General features: G+C 43.8%; 1 protein-coding gene across 5 annotated transcripts in view; it reads left to right on the forward strand.

Annotated features, from left to right (window-relative positions):
• Positions 1 to 19007, forward strand: part of PITPNM2 (phosphatidylinositol transfer protein membrane associated 2) — a 123849-nt gene that overhangs the window by 56452 nt on the left and 48390 nt on the right. For all 5 annotated transcript variants that reach the window (XM_033076125.2, XM_033076120.2, XM_033076122.2 and 2 more), the window contains exon 3: positions 4949 to 5122. In XM_033076125.2, coding sequence (XP_032932016.1) covers positions 5045 to 5122 — 78 coding nt within the window. In that variant the 5' untranslated portion in view covers positions 4949 to 5044. The remainder of the gene's footprint in view (positions 1 to 4948; positions 5123 to 19007) is intronic.

A 19007-nucleotide genomic window follows, 5' to 3' on the forward strand; every position in this document is an offset into this window, starting at 1 on the left:
AGTGTGCTGAGCACTCCCAAAACAAGAAGTTTCTCTCTGTCCTGTGGTCCATGGAGCTGGCAATGGGATGTGGGCAGGACAATTGCCAGGCTGTGCTGGTGCCTGTGATGGATCTTGGGCTGTGTGTGCCACAGCTCCTGGGGAGGGCTGAGCAAGGTTTGACAGCCAGGCTCTGGAGATACTCGTAGAAAGCTTCTGAGAGGCAGGGACACTGTGGACAATCAGGATCAGAGTGACAGGGAATGGTGTTTGCAGCAGTGCCACTCTGGACAGATAAAGCTGAGCAAGACTGCTCTGGGCCAGGAGGGAAACTGCCGCATTAATCAAGGTGTGAGCGCCGAGGCTGCCTTTGAAAACTGCTGACTTAGACCCTGGGAATCTGTTTTCCATTTATGCTGCAGCTTCTAAAGGCATAAATAAATCCAAGCACAGTAAGTATGCAGTGCTTCCAGTCATGGGAGAGCGTTGTGTCCTCCTCCAGGGAGCTCTGCAGGGAGGCAAGGTGGCCGGGCTGCTCAGCCTGGTGTTGCTTCCCAAAGTCCAAGTGTTTGATCCACTTGGGATCAGTGCTGACATCTCTTTGATATTGCTTTCTTGAAGGAAACATCTTCTTCGGGATAAAGGCTATGTAGAGAACCTAAGGGAGGTCTTTAGGGAGGTAGGTGAGGTCTCCAGGTATTGCTTTTGCTCCTTCTGCCGTTACAGGTTTGGCTTGGTTTTCTTACAGTTGTTTCTGTTAATTATCTTAAATTTCTTGGTGATGTGAAAACACTGCATGGAAAATTGTTCAATAGCTGAGTCAAGGATATCAGTCTTTAGCTCATGAGTGTGCTCTTTCACAGTGGACACTTTTCTCAGCTTCTACAGAGAGCACAGCTCTGAGCAGGCAGTGGGTGATCAGAACCTGAGAGCTGGGGCTGGAACCTGCTTTTGCTACCAGCTGCTGTGTGACCCTCCAGGATGGGTTTTCCTTTTGACTTTATAATGGCATAAAATGGACATCCTGTGTGAGGCTGGAAAAAGCTCATTATAGTTGCTGTCTGTGTCTGGGGGCCTTTTCTTCTCTGTTGAAAAAGGGATGCAGCAGCCATGGCCCAAGGTGGGTTCCTGCTGCTGGGGTGTTGCTCCCTGCAGCTCTGAGAAACCTCTGCTCAGCAACCTGAGCATGGAAAACGTGAGCTGGTCAGAAATTAATCATTGAGGTGACAGCTGGGAAGAGTCATAGCAGCCCTTTTGTCACCTGAACCCACAGCATGAGTGGTTCTCCTACCCTGAACCTGTAGAGCAGCTGGGATTTCTGCTGTCACACTCAGGTTCCATCCCCTCAGGGCCAGCCTGGGAAGCCTGGCTGGGATTTGGCCTCCAGCGCTCCAGTAGCACAGTTTAATCACCCTTCTTCACACACTGAATCTTAATCCTTAATTACAAGCTGTCAGTTATTATCAGCCCTTTGCTACTTCCTTTAGTACCAGGGAGGCTGCCTGGACACTCCTGGAGTGAACACCCAGTTCATGGGTTAAATGGAGAGATTCTGCTGGGTCTCTTGGTCTGTTCAGCTTCTGCAGATCCAGATAATCCTCCTCTGATTTTAAAGCACGGACACTTTTTTTAGGGAGTTTGTTGTTTTGAGGGAGATTGTTAAAATTGGAAGTAAATGGAGCAGGCTGTGCGTGAGCCTTTCAGACAGCCTGGAGCAGTGGCTCAGAGGTGGACCTGACTCATCACAGCAGGATATTGACTCTGCAGCATAATTATGATGCTTTGAGAACCTGATTTTAAAATAATTGAGGTATAAAATTATGCGCCTGGCTCTCACAGTTACTACAGCTCTGGGTATAAATTGAATAACAGGCTGTACAAATGTGCCACTTGGCTATAGCAGGAGCAGCAGCGAGTCTGGAGATGTCCTGCGTCACCGCTGTTCTCCTCTTGCTGGGAAGCCAGGCTGAGGTTTGCAAACAGCCTCTGCACCTTCCACTTGTGCAGCCACAGGAGTTTGGCAAATCCATGGAAAGTCCAGCTTGGTGCAGCCAAAATCCAGTGGTGAATCCTTGGCTGTTTGCTAATCCCAGCATGTGGAGCATCTCAAACACCTCTGGCTGCTTCTAGCAATGGGCTGAGTGCAGGGACGTGCCATGGACACTGACACCCATTTTCCAGAGCTGTGTGGTGGCTCCCCTACTTCCAGAAGTGGTTTTTCCTCTGTCCCATCATTTCTGCAGAAAAATTCCTGTGTTTTGTTTGTACAACACAATGTGAGGTCTTGGCGAGATTTAATTCTCTGTAAGATCCCAAGATTTTGGAAGGAGTTCACTGTCCTCAGTGAGCTGTCAGTAAGAGCTGTTTTGTCACCTCTGTCCCACCTGGGATGGTGTTCCCCCAGATCTGAATTTGGTGAAATCCCATGGTTTTATTTCATGGTTTGATACCTGGGCTCCACTGCTCTTGAAAGGGTAAGAACAGTTTATTTTCTACTCAATGACAACCCAAACCACAAACTTACCTCGATAATTTACTTTTTTTTTGCCAGTCTGGCTAAAAACCAGGCAAACAAGTCAGGTTTGTTCCCTTAGTGCCTTCTTCAGGGTCTGCTGCTGCCTGCAGTCTTGTGGGCTGAGCCCAAACACTGCTTTTTAATCATTGACCACAGGGAAAGAGAAACCTGAAAAGAAACTTCACACTGAACCCTCAGCTCCAGTAAAAGCTGAGCAGGAGCCACTGCTGTGACCAGACAGGCTCTGCATGCCAAGGCTGCTGCTGTGCCTGCTTGGGGCCAAAATGTTGGGACTTTTAGTCTGTAATAAAATAAACCCTCTTGTATCTCAGCCATCTGAATTATTACCTGACTGGCACTTCATTACAAACACATTTTTTCCATGTTGGTACTGGTTTCTTGCCATTTTCCTGCTTTTTAGGATCTATTTTTTGTTTTATTCATCTCTTCCAATCGATAGAAATATCCTGTTTTTAGCAAGCAGCAAAGACAGACATGACTGATGTCCTTATAATGGAGCAGAATCACTTTCAGAGCATTTGGGGAACAAGGGGAGAAGCTTTTAAATCTAATTTTCAAAGATCTCCAAAGCACAACAAACTGCTTAAGATGTGTAGCTGAGTCTCCCACTGCCATTAGCTCTAAGAACTGGGATCCTGGAGCTGCACCACTGCAGATCTGGTCCGTGAGATCCATCCTGTGCTGGTAACTGTTGTTCTTTGCCATGACACTAATTAAAAACCACTTAATGAGATTATCTCCACCTGTTCTGGAGGATTAGTTTGATGGAGGAAATCCTGCACGTGTGTGTGGATGCACACACTTCTGTGCAGAGCTTGGCAGTGTAGGGAAGCAGAGTTTTCCCAGAATTATTCTCTCCAGGCTTTGCCATAGCAGAGACTTTTTTATCCTCCCCTCCACGCGCACAGATTGCTCTGACAGCAATAAAATGCGGCAGAGAATTCAATTTGGAAATAAATTGTTTAGATGATGCAGCACCAGGCAGATCACTATTCCAGAAGAGTCGGTCCGGGGTGGATTTGCTTTAGTGCCAGATTAGAAATGTGGCAATCACAGAAAGTTGAGCTGGGGCCCTGTGGCACAGGCTGGGTGTCCCCTGGGCAGTGTCCCCTGGGCAGTGTCCCCCTGTGTGCTCAACACTGGGGCAGCTCTGGCAAAGCCGTCTCAGTAAACCTGGGTTATAAATACTGAGTGTTGTCCCTGGTTGCTCTGTGACCATGGGCATGTGTTTGAACCTGTCTAAACCTCGTAAAAGGTTGGTGAAGTGTTGTGCAAACACCGACTGGCACTAAGGGCTGTTGATAGTGGTGCGGTTTCCTGGTTCCCACATCATGGTTTAATCCACAAGATAAATTGGTTGGGTTTATTCTGTTGGTTGTTTTCACCAGTCACAGGGTTTGGAGCTGCTTTGGCTGCAGCAGCTCTCTCTGAAGACATCCAATAAGCAGGCACAGCAGAAAGGTGGATTTTGGTGACAAGAAGGAACCAAGGGAATGGTTTGTGTGCTGTCAGAGGCATCACCAGATCCTGCCAAGGCTATCTTGGGCTGATAACACACTTTGCTTCTTGTGTCCTCTTTTCCTCACCACTCATCTTTTTATTTCCCCCTTCCTTACATAAAGTTATTGCCTTTATCCACAGTCCACAGGGGGTATTAAAGGTATTTGAAAAGTTCCTGCTTTGACCTGTGGCGTAGTAAATGTTGTATTCCCTGAATTCTTAACCAGTAATTGTTGCAGTGCCTTGAGATTTTTCTCTGTTGCAGTTTGATCTTTGTATTCTCATGCAGTGGGAGTGTAAAAATGAGCCTGACATTGACAGAAGTGACAGGAGGATCTTGCCAGCAGACAGTTTTGGAGGTGCAAAAAGAAGGGGTCCTACCAAGACTATAATTCAGAATAAAGCAGGGAAGAAAAGTACATTTCTGTTGTCTTTATACTTTGAATCCAAAGGTCTTTCTTCATCATGTTGTTACTCAGGGCTGAGAAGTTGAATTATTGCTTTTCTTGCTGCTAAGTGAATTTGAGAGGATAAACCTGATGCTTTTGAGAGGATGCATCTCTGGTGTGTTGCTGACACTGGAGACTGTGGGCAGCAGCAGATCTGCCTATTCATTTGGAGCTCTTGTCACATCTCTTCTGTGGAGATGCTGTTGAATATGAAAGTCTGTTATGATGGCAAAGGTCAGGAGGGTAATAGCTTTGATGGTATCCCCTGAAGCAAATCAAAATTCTTTTGAAAGATTCTGTTCAATTTGATATCAAAGGTCTGGTAGCACTCCAGGGATTCTTCTCTCTGCTATTATTCTTATAGCTATTACAAAAATTAATGTTTGCCGTTGTTGGTGTTTTTTTCTTAAATAGGATGTTCTGCCATAAGAAAGGAAAATAACCACTTCTCTGTTTCCTCCCCCCTCCTTTCTGTCTCTTTCAGGGATCCTCGATGCATTTCCTTGCCATTATTTAAGGAGCCTTTACTAAAAGCTTTTGGATTGTGTTTCTGAGCGGACGAGAGCTTTTTGTATCCAAAATGCTCATAAAGGAATATCGAATTCCCCTTCCGATGAGCGTGGAAGAATATCGCATCGCGCAGCTCTACATGATCCAGGTCAGGAACATTCTGCTCCCTGCACGGCTCTGGGGGCTCTCTGTGGGCTGGGGGAGAGTTGCTGCAGGATCAGCAGCTTTACATTTGGGTTTTGCTGTTTGCTTATAAAGGAGAAGCAGGGAAAGTAACTCAAACTTCAATTTCTGACTTGCTTCCTCTTCTCCTTAAATTGGAGAACTCTGTCTGACCAACAATTCCTGTGAAACACTCAGCTTGATACTGGAGGAATCAAGTCTAGGGCATAAACAGCCACTGCTTCCCAGCTGGGTGCTGGTTACTGGTCATGCCAATTCCATTGCAAACCAAATTCTGTTCTTTTCTTGAGAAGCAACACTCTAATATAAATTTAAGGGTAAACCGAAGGCATAACTTGGAATTAAGGGAGGGAAAAAATTAAATGTAATATATCTGTTCTTATATACCACAGTGAAACAGATACTTACCAGTTTAGGCATAAAATGTAGATTATTTTTAATGGCTTCTGAATACTGATGGGAATTTTTGCAGAATTCCCTGTCTGCAGTAAAGCAGTTAATTAAAATGTTGGGTTTTTGTAACTAAAATCCTCTGTGCCCATATTCTCCCAGTGTTTGAAATCCAACCAGGAGCAGTTATGAAAGGAAATGAATCCGAAGCGTTATTTCATTGTCCCACACTTTAAATAAAATGTAATTTTGGTCATCCAGCAAAACACATCTCTAATATTGAGTTTGCAGGAGAACTCTTCTTTCTGAAGTGGGATGAAGCAGTGCTAGAAAAATCTGCTTTGGCTTAAAATAAGGGGGGAAAGCAAACTCCTCAATCCAAAGCAAAAGAACAATTTCTCTCCTAACCACCCAGCTGTGTTCCTTAAGGATTCATGCACTTGGGCTTGGCTATTAAAAGAATGTATAGTGTGCATTTTGCAGGAATAATGGTCAAATTCCATTTTCTGACACAAATATGTCATCTTTGTGTGTTTAACCTAAATCTTGGCATAAACAGGTGAACATTTTTCATTTTTCTGTACCTTTTTGCGATGCTGCAGCTGCTTTGAATATTGGTGTAATTATTTTGTTAACAACTTTGTCTTCCTAATTTGTCTCAGCTGCTTTGCATGAAGAGCTGGTGGATGGCAGCAGAGTATTATCTGTGCAGAACTTGTCAGTGAGCAGCAGAGCGTAGGGGAGAGTGATCTGATTAGGAAGGAGGAGCCCACCTGATTAAATCCTTAATTGGGGAATGTCTCTGGGGCCTCCTGGGAATTCTGGAGGACTTGGTCAGGGAGGTGGATTTGCTTTTTGATGTCAGAAGTTAAATTGCTGATTTTAATTTCCTTAATGCAGAGCACTGGGTTCTGTTTTGTTACACGACAGGGATTTTGGCCATCTTAACATCAAAAGGACAGGAGAAGCCATAAGGGTTTCATGCAAGAGGAAGTTCACCAGCTTGAGAAACTCCAATTTGCCATCCAGCCCTGCTTTAATTTTCTACTGCATTGACAGGCAGCAGAGTAAGGTTTCCTCTTAGATCAGGTGTCAAGTCAGGTTTCTGATCTTCCTCCACCCTCCTGGAGCAGGGGGCTCAGCTGGAAACACTTCATGGAGCCCAAGGTTTGGGAGAGCTGGGGGAGTGCATGACAAGCAAGGCACTTTGCTGTGTTACTTGTGCAAGTAGCACAGGAGGAAAACATAGCTCTGCTTTTCCTTGGGAGTGCTAGTTTCTGCTCAAGATTGAAAAAAACCAAAAAGCAGTAACAAAACCAAACCTAGGGTAGAGTTCATACTTTGGTAGTGATTTGCTTCAATTTTTTCCTGAAATTGGTGGAAAGATTCCTGCTGGCTTCAATGTGAACTTTTTCTAGACCAGGATATCAAATGTTTTCTTCAGTTTGATTTAAAAGTGAAGGTTTTGTCTTTCAGACAGGCACTGGGGAAGGAGCAGTGGGGAGCATGACTTTGTCGTTTTCAGAGAATGAGAAAGTACTTCATGTCTGTCCTCTTATTCTTCCTCTGAAATGCCTGAAGAGGCCACAGAAGTAAGTTCTGCATGTTGAGCCCCCTTATGGGAACAAGCTGAGATATCTGTGCAAAGCAACAGAGAAGAGGCATTTCTGAGAAATCTGTGTCTGAATTGTAGAACAGAATGTTTTGAAGTAGCTCCTGAGAAGAGAAGCAATTCTTAAAAGCAAAAGGTTAATTTCTAAGACATTTGTCATGTACAGAATGGTGGCATTATTGCTGAAGGCACCAGGCAGCCTGCTCCTGTGAGAAGCACTTCAGCAGTGGAAAAGGAGATGTCACAATTGTTCAAGGGTTTTAGGGAGCCTCAAGCATGAACCTGAATTTGATCACTCATTTACCTTTGAGCTTGGAAAAATTCCTGTTAAATTCCAAACCAGTCGGTGCAAAACTGACTTTTTTTCCCCTAGATATAAATTTTCCTAGATTTCATCATTGTTCAAATGGAAGTTTTCCAAAAGGCCCTTCTCCCCTGAGCCCTGTGGTGGAAGTGGTGCCTCCAAGCCATGTGGGCAGGGATGTTCAGACTCAAACTGTAGTACTGTCATCACTTTCAAAGGCATTTTCATGTAGATTTTTGCTTTGCAGTGGAAGGATCAGTCATCTGTTTTCATGAGAGAACAATCCCTTCTTATTCTTAAAAGTCTCAACAAAACTTTCCACCAGATTTGATGTAAGTAGCATCATGCCCAAATAGCAAAGGATCCTTCCATTAAATGGGAACAGGCTGTACTCATATTTGCTATGTTTACTGGGTGGGAGAATTAAAATTGTGCAGTATATAATCCACATCTCTCTTGCTTCTCTGCGCCACTGGGCAGCAGAGACATGCAATAAATCATTGTGTGCATGCTCGTGTTCCTCTGTAATTCCTCTTATAACTACAAGTTCTGTAGGCTGGTGTATAAAGCTGTGAAAACTGAGATGAGTGGCCTACTGCTTTGCTTTTTTTTTTTTTTTTTAATTATTATTTTTAAAATTTGAGGTGAAAGAGCAAAAAGTCTCCTAAGTTGCTTTATGCTGGCTTCTGAAATATTATCTACAGTCAGTGGTTTCAGTACTTTAAGTAGCACTTAAATTCTTCCCTAAATAAGTTAATTTTACATTAGAGCAAGGACTTAATGTACCCTCGACTTGCTTGAAGCCTAGCAGATCTGAACTGAATTGTTTTTCTCTATTAAATTTCAGACTTTCAATATCCTTCCATGGGAAACCTCTCACGCAGCACTGTCAGCCTCTCCAGCTTGGGAGCCCTTGCTCCAGAGCAGCTGAATTTAGCTCTCCCATAGGCTCAAGACCTTTTTGCATCATTGCAGAGGTTTTGTCTCTTTTGAGGTCCAAATTAAAACATATTCATTTTTCTCTAAGCTAAGAACCAGCATTCTTCCTTCCTGCTGTGACCTGGTTTCATTCTGGCACGTAAAACAGGCAAAATATTTCAAAACAGTGAAATCACTCTTTGTACCTCTGTCAATGTAACTTTTCCCTGAAATCTGTGTACACATTTAAAAGCCAGTCCTGCTTCCAAGGGTGAGAGTTTGTCAATGAACTGTCCATGGCACTGGGAGTGGTTTGATTTGGGGAAGATGCAAGCTGCTGTCCTAAAGTAAGCAGAGAGGAACTGGAGATGAGCACTGGAATGAGTTCTGTGAAACACAAACCAGTTATGGGGGGAACAACTGTAACCATTTGTAGGGATTTGTTTCTTCCTGCAGAAGTTTTGAGCCAAGGAGTCTGCCCTGGATGTCTCCTCAGACTGTGCACATCACATCTGAGCTGTGTGTGCTATTTCAGTCTCGGCGAGGTGAATCCTGTTGGGCACAAAGGGATCTGTGTTACATTAGAGAGATCTTATTAAAGGGTCTCTTAATTCTTCCCCTCCTGAATCCTGCATATTTTTGTCCCAGCATCAATCCTGTCCTGGAACACTGGCATCTTTTCCTTGTGTGTTCAGGGACCCTTCCTTTCTGTACACCTCCTCCTCCTCACCCCAGAAACAATACAAGCATTAACGTAAAGTCTCTGTTTCATAAAATCTTGGAATACGAGCCCTGAACGCTTTTGTTGGGATGTTATTAGCCAAAGGTCAGTCCTTTTATCATCTTAATAACGTTCATTACTGTGCTTCCATATGCCATGAGATTCCGAGAGACTGCTGCCCTTCTGACCCTTTCATAAGACAAGAGAATTCCTCTTCTTATTAAAACTTATTTTTATATCCGTGTGCGCAGCTTTCTTGGCTGTTGTAAATAACTCTGGTCCTCATTTTGTCCACACAGATTTCTCTGGGTATTTGTGACCTTCCTCCAAAGATAGTGTGCTTTAAAAATACTCTTCTGCTGGACCTAGTGATTACCTTTTGAGGATGAGACTTATTTTAAGATGCAGCATCATCCTTTCAAGTTAAATGCATTAATACTTTGTCATTTATCACTTTGAGGGTCCATGACTGGGAAAGGCCTCTGGCCCTGTTTGAGGCACTGCTTGGAAGATAACCCATCTGCTCAACACTGCCTGCTGAGCTCAGGCAGGATCCTGGGAATTGAGGGCTTCTCTCATGTTTTAACATGAGCCTCTCCTCTACTGTCCTCCAGGGCTTTGCATTTATTGCCTTCCCTGAAAAATCAAACCGTGTTCCAGGCATCTGCAGTGCGCTGTGCTCTCCTGTCCTGACTGCTGATGGAGTATCCTGAGTCCCTTTCCTCCTTTCTGGAGGATCATGGTTTGTCCATCATCTCAGTTTCCAGACACCTGCACTGTCCTGCTTTCCCCTTCATTTCCATGCAGCTCTCAGGAAGAACCTTTGAGAACAGATTTAAAACTCTGCTTGGTAATTCTTGAGACCCTGTGGTGATACCCAGGTGCAGGAGTCGTGTCCCTTAAACCCTCAGCTCTGCTTGGCAGTGCCAGCAGGCCCAGCAGATGGTGAAGGATTGATTGAGTGGGGGAAAGCAAACTAACCCTTCATCTCTGGACACTGAAGAACTGGATGGCTGATTACTTTTGTTCTGCATGCAGATGCCTTGGCCATCTGCACAGACAGACATTTATGCTTCAGTTTTAAAGCAGGTGATGCTGCTGACAGCTCCAGAGACCCTGGAAGGCTCACAAGTCTAAAAGCAAAGCCTGGTTTGAAGCTTCTCCCTTGATTTCTGTGCTGCAGCGTTAAAACCTTTGGCTTCTTTGTTCTCTCTTTTTTCCTCTGGTTTTTCATAACATTTTCTTTGTGATCATGAGGATTTGCGTCCTTCTGGAGGAGGAGAGTAAGGCACTTGCAGATGTTTAGTTTTGAGGACAAGGGTGGTACAGTTCTGTTTGGTGATACCAGACCTGGGGTGTCATTTGCAAAGGTGACAGTGACACCCAGCCAAGTTATCATTTTGGGAAAACACACAGAAGGAGCAAACACCTTTTCTACATCTACTTTTTTCTTGTTTTGTAGTCATTATCCTTGAACTCTTACATTGTTTGGGATTCCGTAGCATGTTCCAAAAAAGATTGGTTTTAGGGTAGTGAACTTGATGTTGCCTTAACAGTTCATGTGCTCTCTTTCTCTTAACAAAGGTAAATGAAACTCAGATAATGTTACAGCACAAATGATTTTTAACTTCAGATTTGCACTGATTTTAATACAGGACACAGCACTGTCAATCCCACTGAGCTTGTTGCCTGTCAAAAACCCTTTTTCATTCTGTATTTTTTTATTCTTGTGAAAGAAGGACAAAAATATTGACTGGGATTAGGTTCTCCCTTTTTCAAATATTTGAAGGCAAGTAATGAAATAAGTGTTAGGAAGACTATGGGTATTTCTTTAAGCCAGTCCTGCAGTATTATAGCACACAGCCCATTGTTAGTGAACAATTGCTTTGAGTTCCTAAAGTATAAGGGATGTAGTCAGAGGATTAGACTTGATCCAGAGCACCCTGAGTTGAATTTTGTCTCTGACTCACGATATAGTAATGGCAACTTGCTTTGCCTCCCTTTAAACCAGGGACAGTAATTCTCACAGACAGTATCTGTGGAATAGTTAATGCAGTGAAAAATCAGTTTAAAGACATGGAAGGAAATACTTAGAGTAGATGAAATACTGAGCTGGAAGTGTAGTAGACATTTTGAAAGATAAGGCATGTGGAATAAACAAGTTTGAGGTATCTCCATAATAAAGTGATCCCTAATTCATGTGCCTGTGGCACATCCAGCCCTGACTCTAAAGGAGTGTGACTGGGCGTCTTTGTAAGGCAAAGTGATTAATGAGTGGCCATGAGAAAGGTTCTCTTAATGCTGTAAATTTTTTATGACCCTGCACATTTGATTGTCCCCAAAATATCCTGTTTTTGTACAAGCAGCTTCATTAATATCTAGCCCTGATTCTAAATAATGCAGTGCCTACAACGCTCGTACAAAGTGATGCTGCTTGTGTTGCTGCTGTGCCTTGCAGGAGCCTGACACTGACAGCCCAGCCTGCCTTCAGCTTTTTGGGCTTTTTTTTTTAAAGAAAAGTGTTCCAATACAAGAAAAGCAGCCAGGAGTGCTGGTGCTGCAGATGCAGTGCAGGTAAGGAGCACGTGCCTGGGTGAGAGAGGTCCCTTCCCTAGGGCCAGCACACCCAGCTTTGCTTGTGCAGCTTGGCATGTGCCTCTGTCTGACACAAAAACCCTTCTTGGGTGACATCTCCTTGTGTGCTGGATGTCCCCTTGGAGGCAGCATTGAGGGTGGTTACAGGCCTGTCTGGTAGTCCACATTCTTGCTTGGTAAACTTGAGGGAAGATTCCCTCCCCTAAAATCCCTGCTACAGGCAGGAGTGATCAGGTGGCATCTCCCTGCAGAGCTGGGAAGGACCCAAAAGGGAGAACCCTCCTGCAAGTTACAGCTGATCAGTGCTGGATTGGGAAAACAGAGGATTTCCTCTGTAAGTAACTACTTCATGGTTATTACCAGAATTATGTGCAGGTGCTGAGGCAGCAGTGTTTGGGGACAGGGTAGTGCCTTGGCTGGAATGAAGCACATTGCCCAGCCATTGAGCAAACCTGCAAGATGAATGTTTAAAACAGCTGCTCTTTTGCCTTTATTAATGAAGCTGTTGATGAGGAACAGATTTCTTTCCCCTCTCCCCAGGGTTTCAGGTCATTCCTGTGTGTTTGGAGCAATGAGGCACAAAGTGCTATTGTAAAGCTTTGTGTTCTGATCGTTATCTTGTTGACTCAAACTAACCTTCCTTCCCGAAATAAGTATTGACATGGCCCTTCATGTTTTTTCGGTTGTTTTTAACAGCACTAATTGGATTAGAGTAATTGTCACGCGTGAAGGATGCATGTTAGAGCACAAAGGGCACAGGGGAGGCTCTGCTGTGGGCACCATGGTTACTGGTGACATCACTGGTTTGCTGTTCCCAGTGCAGCACAAGAGTGAGGATGGCCCAAACTAAACCCAAGGGATTGCTGATGCAGCCCCTCCCGTTGCCATGGAAACACAGGATGCATTGAAAGTTGCCTGCATGCATAACGTGGTGCTCATGGTGTAAACAAAGCAGGGCAGGAATGGTGTTATGGGGACACTGGGGAATCCTGTTGTGGTTGGGCTTGTCTGTGCACCATGAGACAGAGTGAGCCTTGCTTTGAGGGACAACAACAAAAGCTGTAAGTCCATTGCTGTCCTCCAGCAGTTTTGTGGTTGAGGGACTGCCAGTCCAACTTGATGTAATTGTTTCTGATTGGACTCTTCAAGTGCAGGCTCAAAAGTTCTTTTAAAACCATCCTGGGGATAACAGGGTTCCCATTTTTAAAGGTAAGCCCTTGCCTGCCTTTAAGATGGTCTTTCTAATATAACCACTAAGGTTGTTCTCAGCTCCTGCATAACAGAAGTAGAGAAGCTTCCCTGTTTGAGGTCTGTGTTGCTGTATTTTGATAAAGGTCCAGCCCAGCAAAGAGCTCTGTCACAAACGGTTAGGGTGCTGAAACGGGGATTCAAAGATCTGGGTACTGGATGTAGCCCTGCTAGCAGCTCTGTGTCTTCAGGTTACTTTCTCCTTCTTCAAAATGATGCTCTTTTGTTGATTCCATGATTTTTAATGTGAGGGGATTCAGATGTTCTGACAGCCAGAAGTTGTGTGTGCTGTTGTACTTCAGCACTCTCCTGCATAAGTAACAGTTAAGGGTGATTTTTATTTTTAATTTAGTTCCCATCGCTTCCTGTTTGCTTTTAGAACACTGTGCACTGATAAAATTATGTTGGTTTTGATGTGATGAGAAGTTCTGCATCTTGGCTTCTCTAAGAATGGAACAGTTCCATCTCTTCTGCTCCCTTCTTTCACTTGGAACAAAGCTTTTTGCTCAGGTATTGCTCTGGTTACGGTGATATGATTTTAATTGAGTGTTTCAGAAGATAAGATAACAACATAAAGAACAAGTTACAAGGTATGAAACTATGGTGCTTTTAGGATAGCCCAGCATTTTGTTTTCATAGTCCAAGATGTAGGTTTTGATTACCTGCAGTAAATAGTGACCATGAATGGGGCCTGGTCTATCAGATCTCTGCATCAGCAGGCAGAAGGTTGCTGGTGGTGAAAGCAGATTGCTCGTAATGAAGTAGATGTCAGCTCAAATGCTCGTGAAGGAGTGGTTAACAGAAGCCAGAGCTGAGTCATTCCGCAGCACAGGCTGGAGGCAGATTGGATACACCCTGAGCAGGCAACACCCTCCCTGGACATGAAACCCATGTGCAGCAGTGCTGTGCTGGGAAAACCTGGGAACAATAAACCCAGCATTACTTCCAGGACCTTTCAGTGTTTCCCATCATTGGCATTCTGGTTTTAGGTGCTGTTTAATTCAGGCACCTATGGCTGGAATGTGCTGTCATATTTTGTGTTTGTTTGTTTGTGATGTTTGACTGCTGATACTGCCACAATAAGTCAAATTACCTGGCTGAGACTAACAGGCTGCTTTTCTCATAACCTCTCCCAGCTTATCTGTTAAAGTTTACCAGGTGCAAGGTCCCAGTCACAGTGTCACTGGTGCCTCCTCAGAACCTGGTGCCTGCAGATGGGAGTGAGGATGGCTGGTGGGCAGCTGCTGGAGCATAGCAAGGAAGACTTTTGCTGATGGGAAGAAGACTCCACTTTGGAAAATCAATTCAAAGAGTGAAATATCCCTCAGCCTAAATAATATTCAACTGGAGATAGTTGGGAATATTTTTCCCTTAGCATGTGGAAGAGATTGAGAGCAAAGAGTTTATTCCTCTCCCCCAGCCTAAATTTTGTTTATACCTTAGGTGCCTTTACACTTCTTTTCTAGAACTGAACAGAACAGGTCTGGTTAGTGAAAACAGGTCCTAAGAGCTCTCCAGTGATAGCAGGAGTCATCTTGCTGAACAGCTTCAGGCATTTTTGTGGTTTGATGGATTGTGTGAGGCACTTCATGCTTTCTCTGGTTTCCCAAAGGAAGGGTCTGTTTCTGGGGATTTAATTGGTGTTTGTGGTAGCCTTAGCATCCAAAACAATAAAAAAATAGTAATTGGTCATAGAGAATGTTTTCTCAGCCTCCCTTGCCACAACAATATGAGCAAGTATGTTAGCAGGGTCCTCTGGGGATATTTGCTGTCATGTTCTTGTTCTGTGGTTACAGAGATGTCTTTGCTGTCCTTGTTAACTGAAACCATCAGCTGCTGGAAACTTCTCATATCCCTATCTGTGTCTAAGTGGGCTAAAAAAATCCTGAGAGTGCAGTGTTATTTTAATGCATTCTCCCAGAAGAGTTTTGTCCAGACTATCAAAATACCCCCTTTCCAAATGGGAGCTGGAGGAAAATAAATACCCCCAAAAAATCTTCTGGTTATTGTTTCCAGACAGTGATTTATGTCTTCCTTACCCATGGATGATAGGTCTGTCAAGCATGGTGCTGTCAGTCTTCATAATTAGAGTAATCTCAAATCAGAACTCTCCTGGGTCCTGTGGCACTGAGTGCTGCATTGCTGAAGGGAAGTAAGAACAACATCAGGAAGCTAAAGCATTCCAACCTTTTGTAATCACTGTCTCACTTACTTAGATTGAGAGCTTGTTCTGTAAGCAATAATCAGTGGTAAACAAGGTGAGAGTGTAGTTCTAATCTATTTTTGAAAGCTAGAACATTCCTGGATCACCCATTATCACCATGCAGCCTACCCCATCCTCACTGTTCTCTGCAGGACCATTTCAGTGCTCAGAGGAGTTAGAATTAAACCAGACAACTTCAGGAGAAGCTGAACCAGCTGAGCTGTTTGCAGTGCTGCTGTCAGCTTTGCAGAGATTCTCTGCTTGTGGACCTGAGCCTGTGAGCAGCCTGTGCTGGATTCCAGAGCAGGAACACAAGGACTCTGGTTTAGATTAATGTTCTTCTTGGTATTCTGAGTTGGTTGATGGGGCTGTTTTTCTTCTAATTCCCTGAAAACAAAACATTACAAGGCAATCTTAATTTACACAGCCTGGCCTGTGTATTTCTCCAGCTGATCCAATAAGCCTAATTGTTTCATCCAGCATTATGCATTCCTGTTCTGGGAATGCTGTTCCTTCAGCTGTGCTGAGACTCCTTGGGCTGTGGAGGTTTCTGTTGCCATCAACCATCATTCCTTTATGGAGCTGTGTCCCACTAGAAGAACAAATTGCATGGAGTCAGCTGGTTCTGTTCACCTGGGCCAGGTTGTTTGCTGGACTGAAGCTTTGCAAGGTGTGCTCTGGTGGGGAGACATTTCTGACTGGGAAAGGACATGAAGATCTGAGGACTGATGAACCTGCCTGTGCAAGGCTCTGTTTACAGCTGTTTGTCTGCTGCTGAGAAGGGCAGATGATAAATGGGGTTAAGCTGGCCCAGTGGTTGATATTCATGGGAATTATTCATCTGTGATTGTTGTGCTGAGGTCATGTGCTGTGTCCCATGCTATGCTGCTGTGCCAAGAGATTTATTTTAATAGAAGCCTTTAAGTAACTGGCATTCTTGCTAATCATGGTGCATCTGCTTCTCTGGGTTCCCTGTTATGAGTAATTTAATGCTATTACTTTAGCTAGAAGGGATCTGTGTCACCATCTGTCCTGAAAAGCTATTGATGGGGCTGTGCAGAACATGGAGTGTCATCAGCAAGAGAGAGGGCCATGGAAAGGGATGACTGGATTTCCTCTTGTAATACAATATAAGATGACTTACTGTGATTGGGGGTTAGGTAACCTGCATATAAAGGCTCTTAGCTACTCTTTGATTTTGTTGGGGACCATTCCTCTGTTTATAGAGTGGGAAGATGCTGTGTCAGTAGTGACCCAGGTAATAATACTAAATAAAGTCTCTACTTCTCTCTGAGGCTGAAACCTCTGAGACTGACCCTCAAGTGCCTGCACATCCACACCTCCAGCAGATATTCCTTGGAGAGAACCTGCCACACACTTCTCAAGCCAAATGTTTTTCTAATTGAGGGTTATATTTTAATTGTTGTTTACAGACCACTTCCTTGTAACAAGCCCTCTCCAGGCTGTAGCTCAGGCACAGGAGGCCTGAAGAGGCTGCATGGCTGCAGAGCAAATTGCTCTTGACTCCCACAAGTGCTTCACTTTCACAGCACCACTTATGCCCAGAGTACCATCCTGGTCTCTCAAGTGCATGTGGCTAAAGTCTTTATTTTGATTAGATGAGAAACATATTTTCTCTTTGTCTTTCTCTCTGGTCAGTAATTGCACTGTTCACCTTCTCTCCTGACTCTTGGTCCTTCCTTACTTCACTGCACCTTGTTGTCTCCTCCACAAGCCAGCTGCTAAGTGAGAGAGCCTGGAGGGCTGGGAAGCAGCTTTGTGTGGGTTTATCCTGGGGATTTTCTCTTTGATCATACTGTCCTTCCCAGCAGTGTGCTGTGTTATGAGTATGAATTTGGCCTGACTCAAAAGTCCTGCCTCTAAAGATAGTTTGGGATATAATCTTTGATTTTTAAATTTTTTTTTTTTGCTAGCAGAGTGACAGCTCTTATTTCATATTCACCTGAGAAAGTGTTCTTGCTGCCCTTGTCATATCTTAGGTAGATAAGTGACAAGCAGGAGGGCTGTGAAGGGCCAAAATTTGCTTCGGGTTTGTAACTGGTTGACAAAGGCTGTGGGCAGGAGTTGGTCATCTGGAAAGGCTGGAGGAGGAAGCATACCCTGCTCCCAGAATAGGGTTTGCAGTCTGCTGCAGCTGCACAGAAGTGAATAAAATAACCACAAATCAGAAGTGGGACGTGAACTGACTTTCAGAGAGTCTCAGTGAACTTGGTTTTCCCTTCCTCCTTTCTTTCACAGTGAGTTGGGACAATGACACTGTGTCACCCTCACCTCTCCTGCCACCAGAGCATCACCAGTTCCAGGTTGTGTGGAGAAGCTGCTGATGGAATTATTGAGCAGCCAAAATTGGCCAGTGTTGTGGGTTCTCCAGGGTGAGAACCAGGCAGCTCATCTCCATGCAGAGAGGTTTTTGTTAAAACTGGCTGAACAGGGAAAAGTGAAATGGGGAATGGCAGTGTTAATGAGTAAAACCCCTCAGTGGATTTTGGTCCCAAATGAGCACTTGCAGAATTGACTGCAATTGCTGTAACTGTGCAATTTAGAAGGGAGTTCTGAATAACTTGGCATGAAAAAAATTCATCTTCCCTCTGCTTATGATTTCCATGTGCTTCTGCCATATAATAAAACTCTAAATCTCTATAATTTGTGTCAATAGTTCAGAGCAGATGCTGTGCAGTTATTCTGTCTGACACTTTTGCTGTGCTGGCTGGGTTACTGCCTTTTCTGAGACCTTTGAATTAACCAGATTTTGGGGTCATCAAGATTATTTAATGTTATTTTCATAAATATTTGTACAGGACTTGGTCAGTGCTTATACAAGAACTGAAAGACAGTAGTTTGTTAGAAGAGGATGTGTGCTTTAATGAGCTGCCAGCTGAGTGTTAGAAATAAACTGTAAAAAGTACTCTTTTGTTTTTCTGTTGTTTTTTTTTTTTTCTATTGCAGTTTATGGGGCAGGAAAAAGTGATTATTTAGATTGTCAGTTATTTAGGTTTGTCAGTTACAGCTGTTTAAATTTAAAATCACTTGAGAGCTCTTTATAAGCAGGGCTATTTACTTCTTAACAGCTCTGTTGGCTTAACATCCTGTCTTCAAAAGATAAGAAGTTGATCTCTTGCATCTTATTAATAATTTTCTGTTAAACCGTGTTATCCTTTGAATTGTTTGTATGCCAAAAATGAGGAGTTGTTATTGTGTTATATTTCACAGTTGATTCTTGGTATAAAGTTCCTTTTTCCCCCCCTTAATTTCCAAAGTATCATGCTCTCAAATGCAAACAATAATTTCAAAATGCTAACAGAATGAATCTGTTGTTTGGAAATGATGAAGGTTATACATGATCCAATCTGCTGAAATGTGTGAGAAATTAATAAATATTTGGTTTGCCTCTAGCTCATCTTAGAAGCACTGAAATTAGTATTTTTTTATTGAGGGAATTTTTGCCAGGTTTCTCACTGAAGGACAGTCCTACAAATAAGCCAAAATGTGGAGGCTGCCAGGGGGTGCAGTGATCATTCTGGCAAAACAACTTGGGTTGTTTCTTCTGAATATCTTAATTAGCAAAGTCTCCAAGCTGTTCCTGGAGAGCTGCTGCTGGGCCAGATCAATTGCAGCAAACCCCCAAACCCTGTGGGTGTGGGTGAGGGGATAGTCTTTATCACTGTGATCATGGAATCACTGAGGTTGGAAAAGACCTCTGAGATCATCACATCCAGCCTGTGACTGATTCCCAGCTTGTGAACTCAACCAGAGCACTGAGTGCCACATGCAGTCTTTTCTTGAACACCTCCAGGGGTGGTGGCTCCAATGCTTGACCACTCTTCCAGTGAAGAAATTC

This window comes from Catharus ustulatus, chromosome 18 (genome assembly GCF_009819885.2).
Source record: "Catharus ustulatus isolate bCatUst1 chromosome 18, bCatUst1.pri.v2, whole genome shotgun sequence".
Lineage (NCBI taxonomy): Eukaryota > Metazoa > Chordata > Aves > Passeriformes > Turdidae > Catharus > Catharus ustulatus.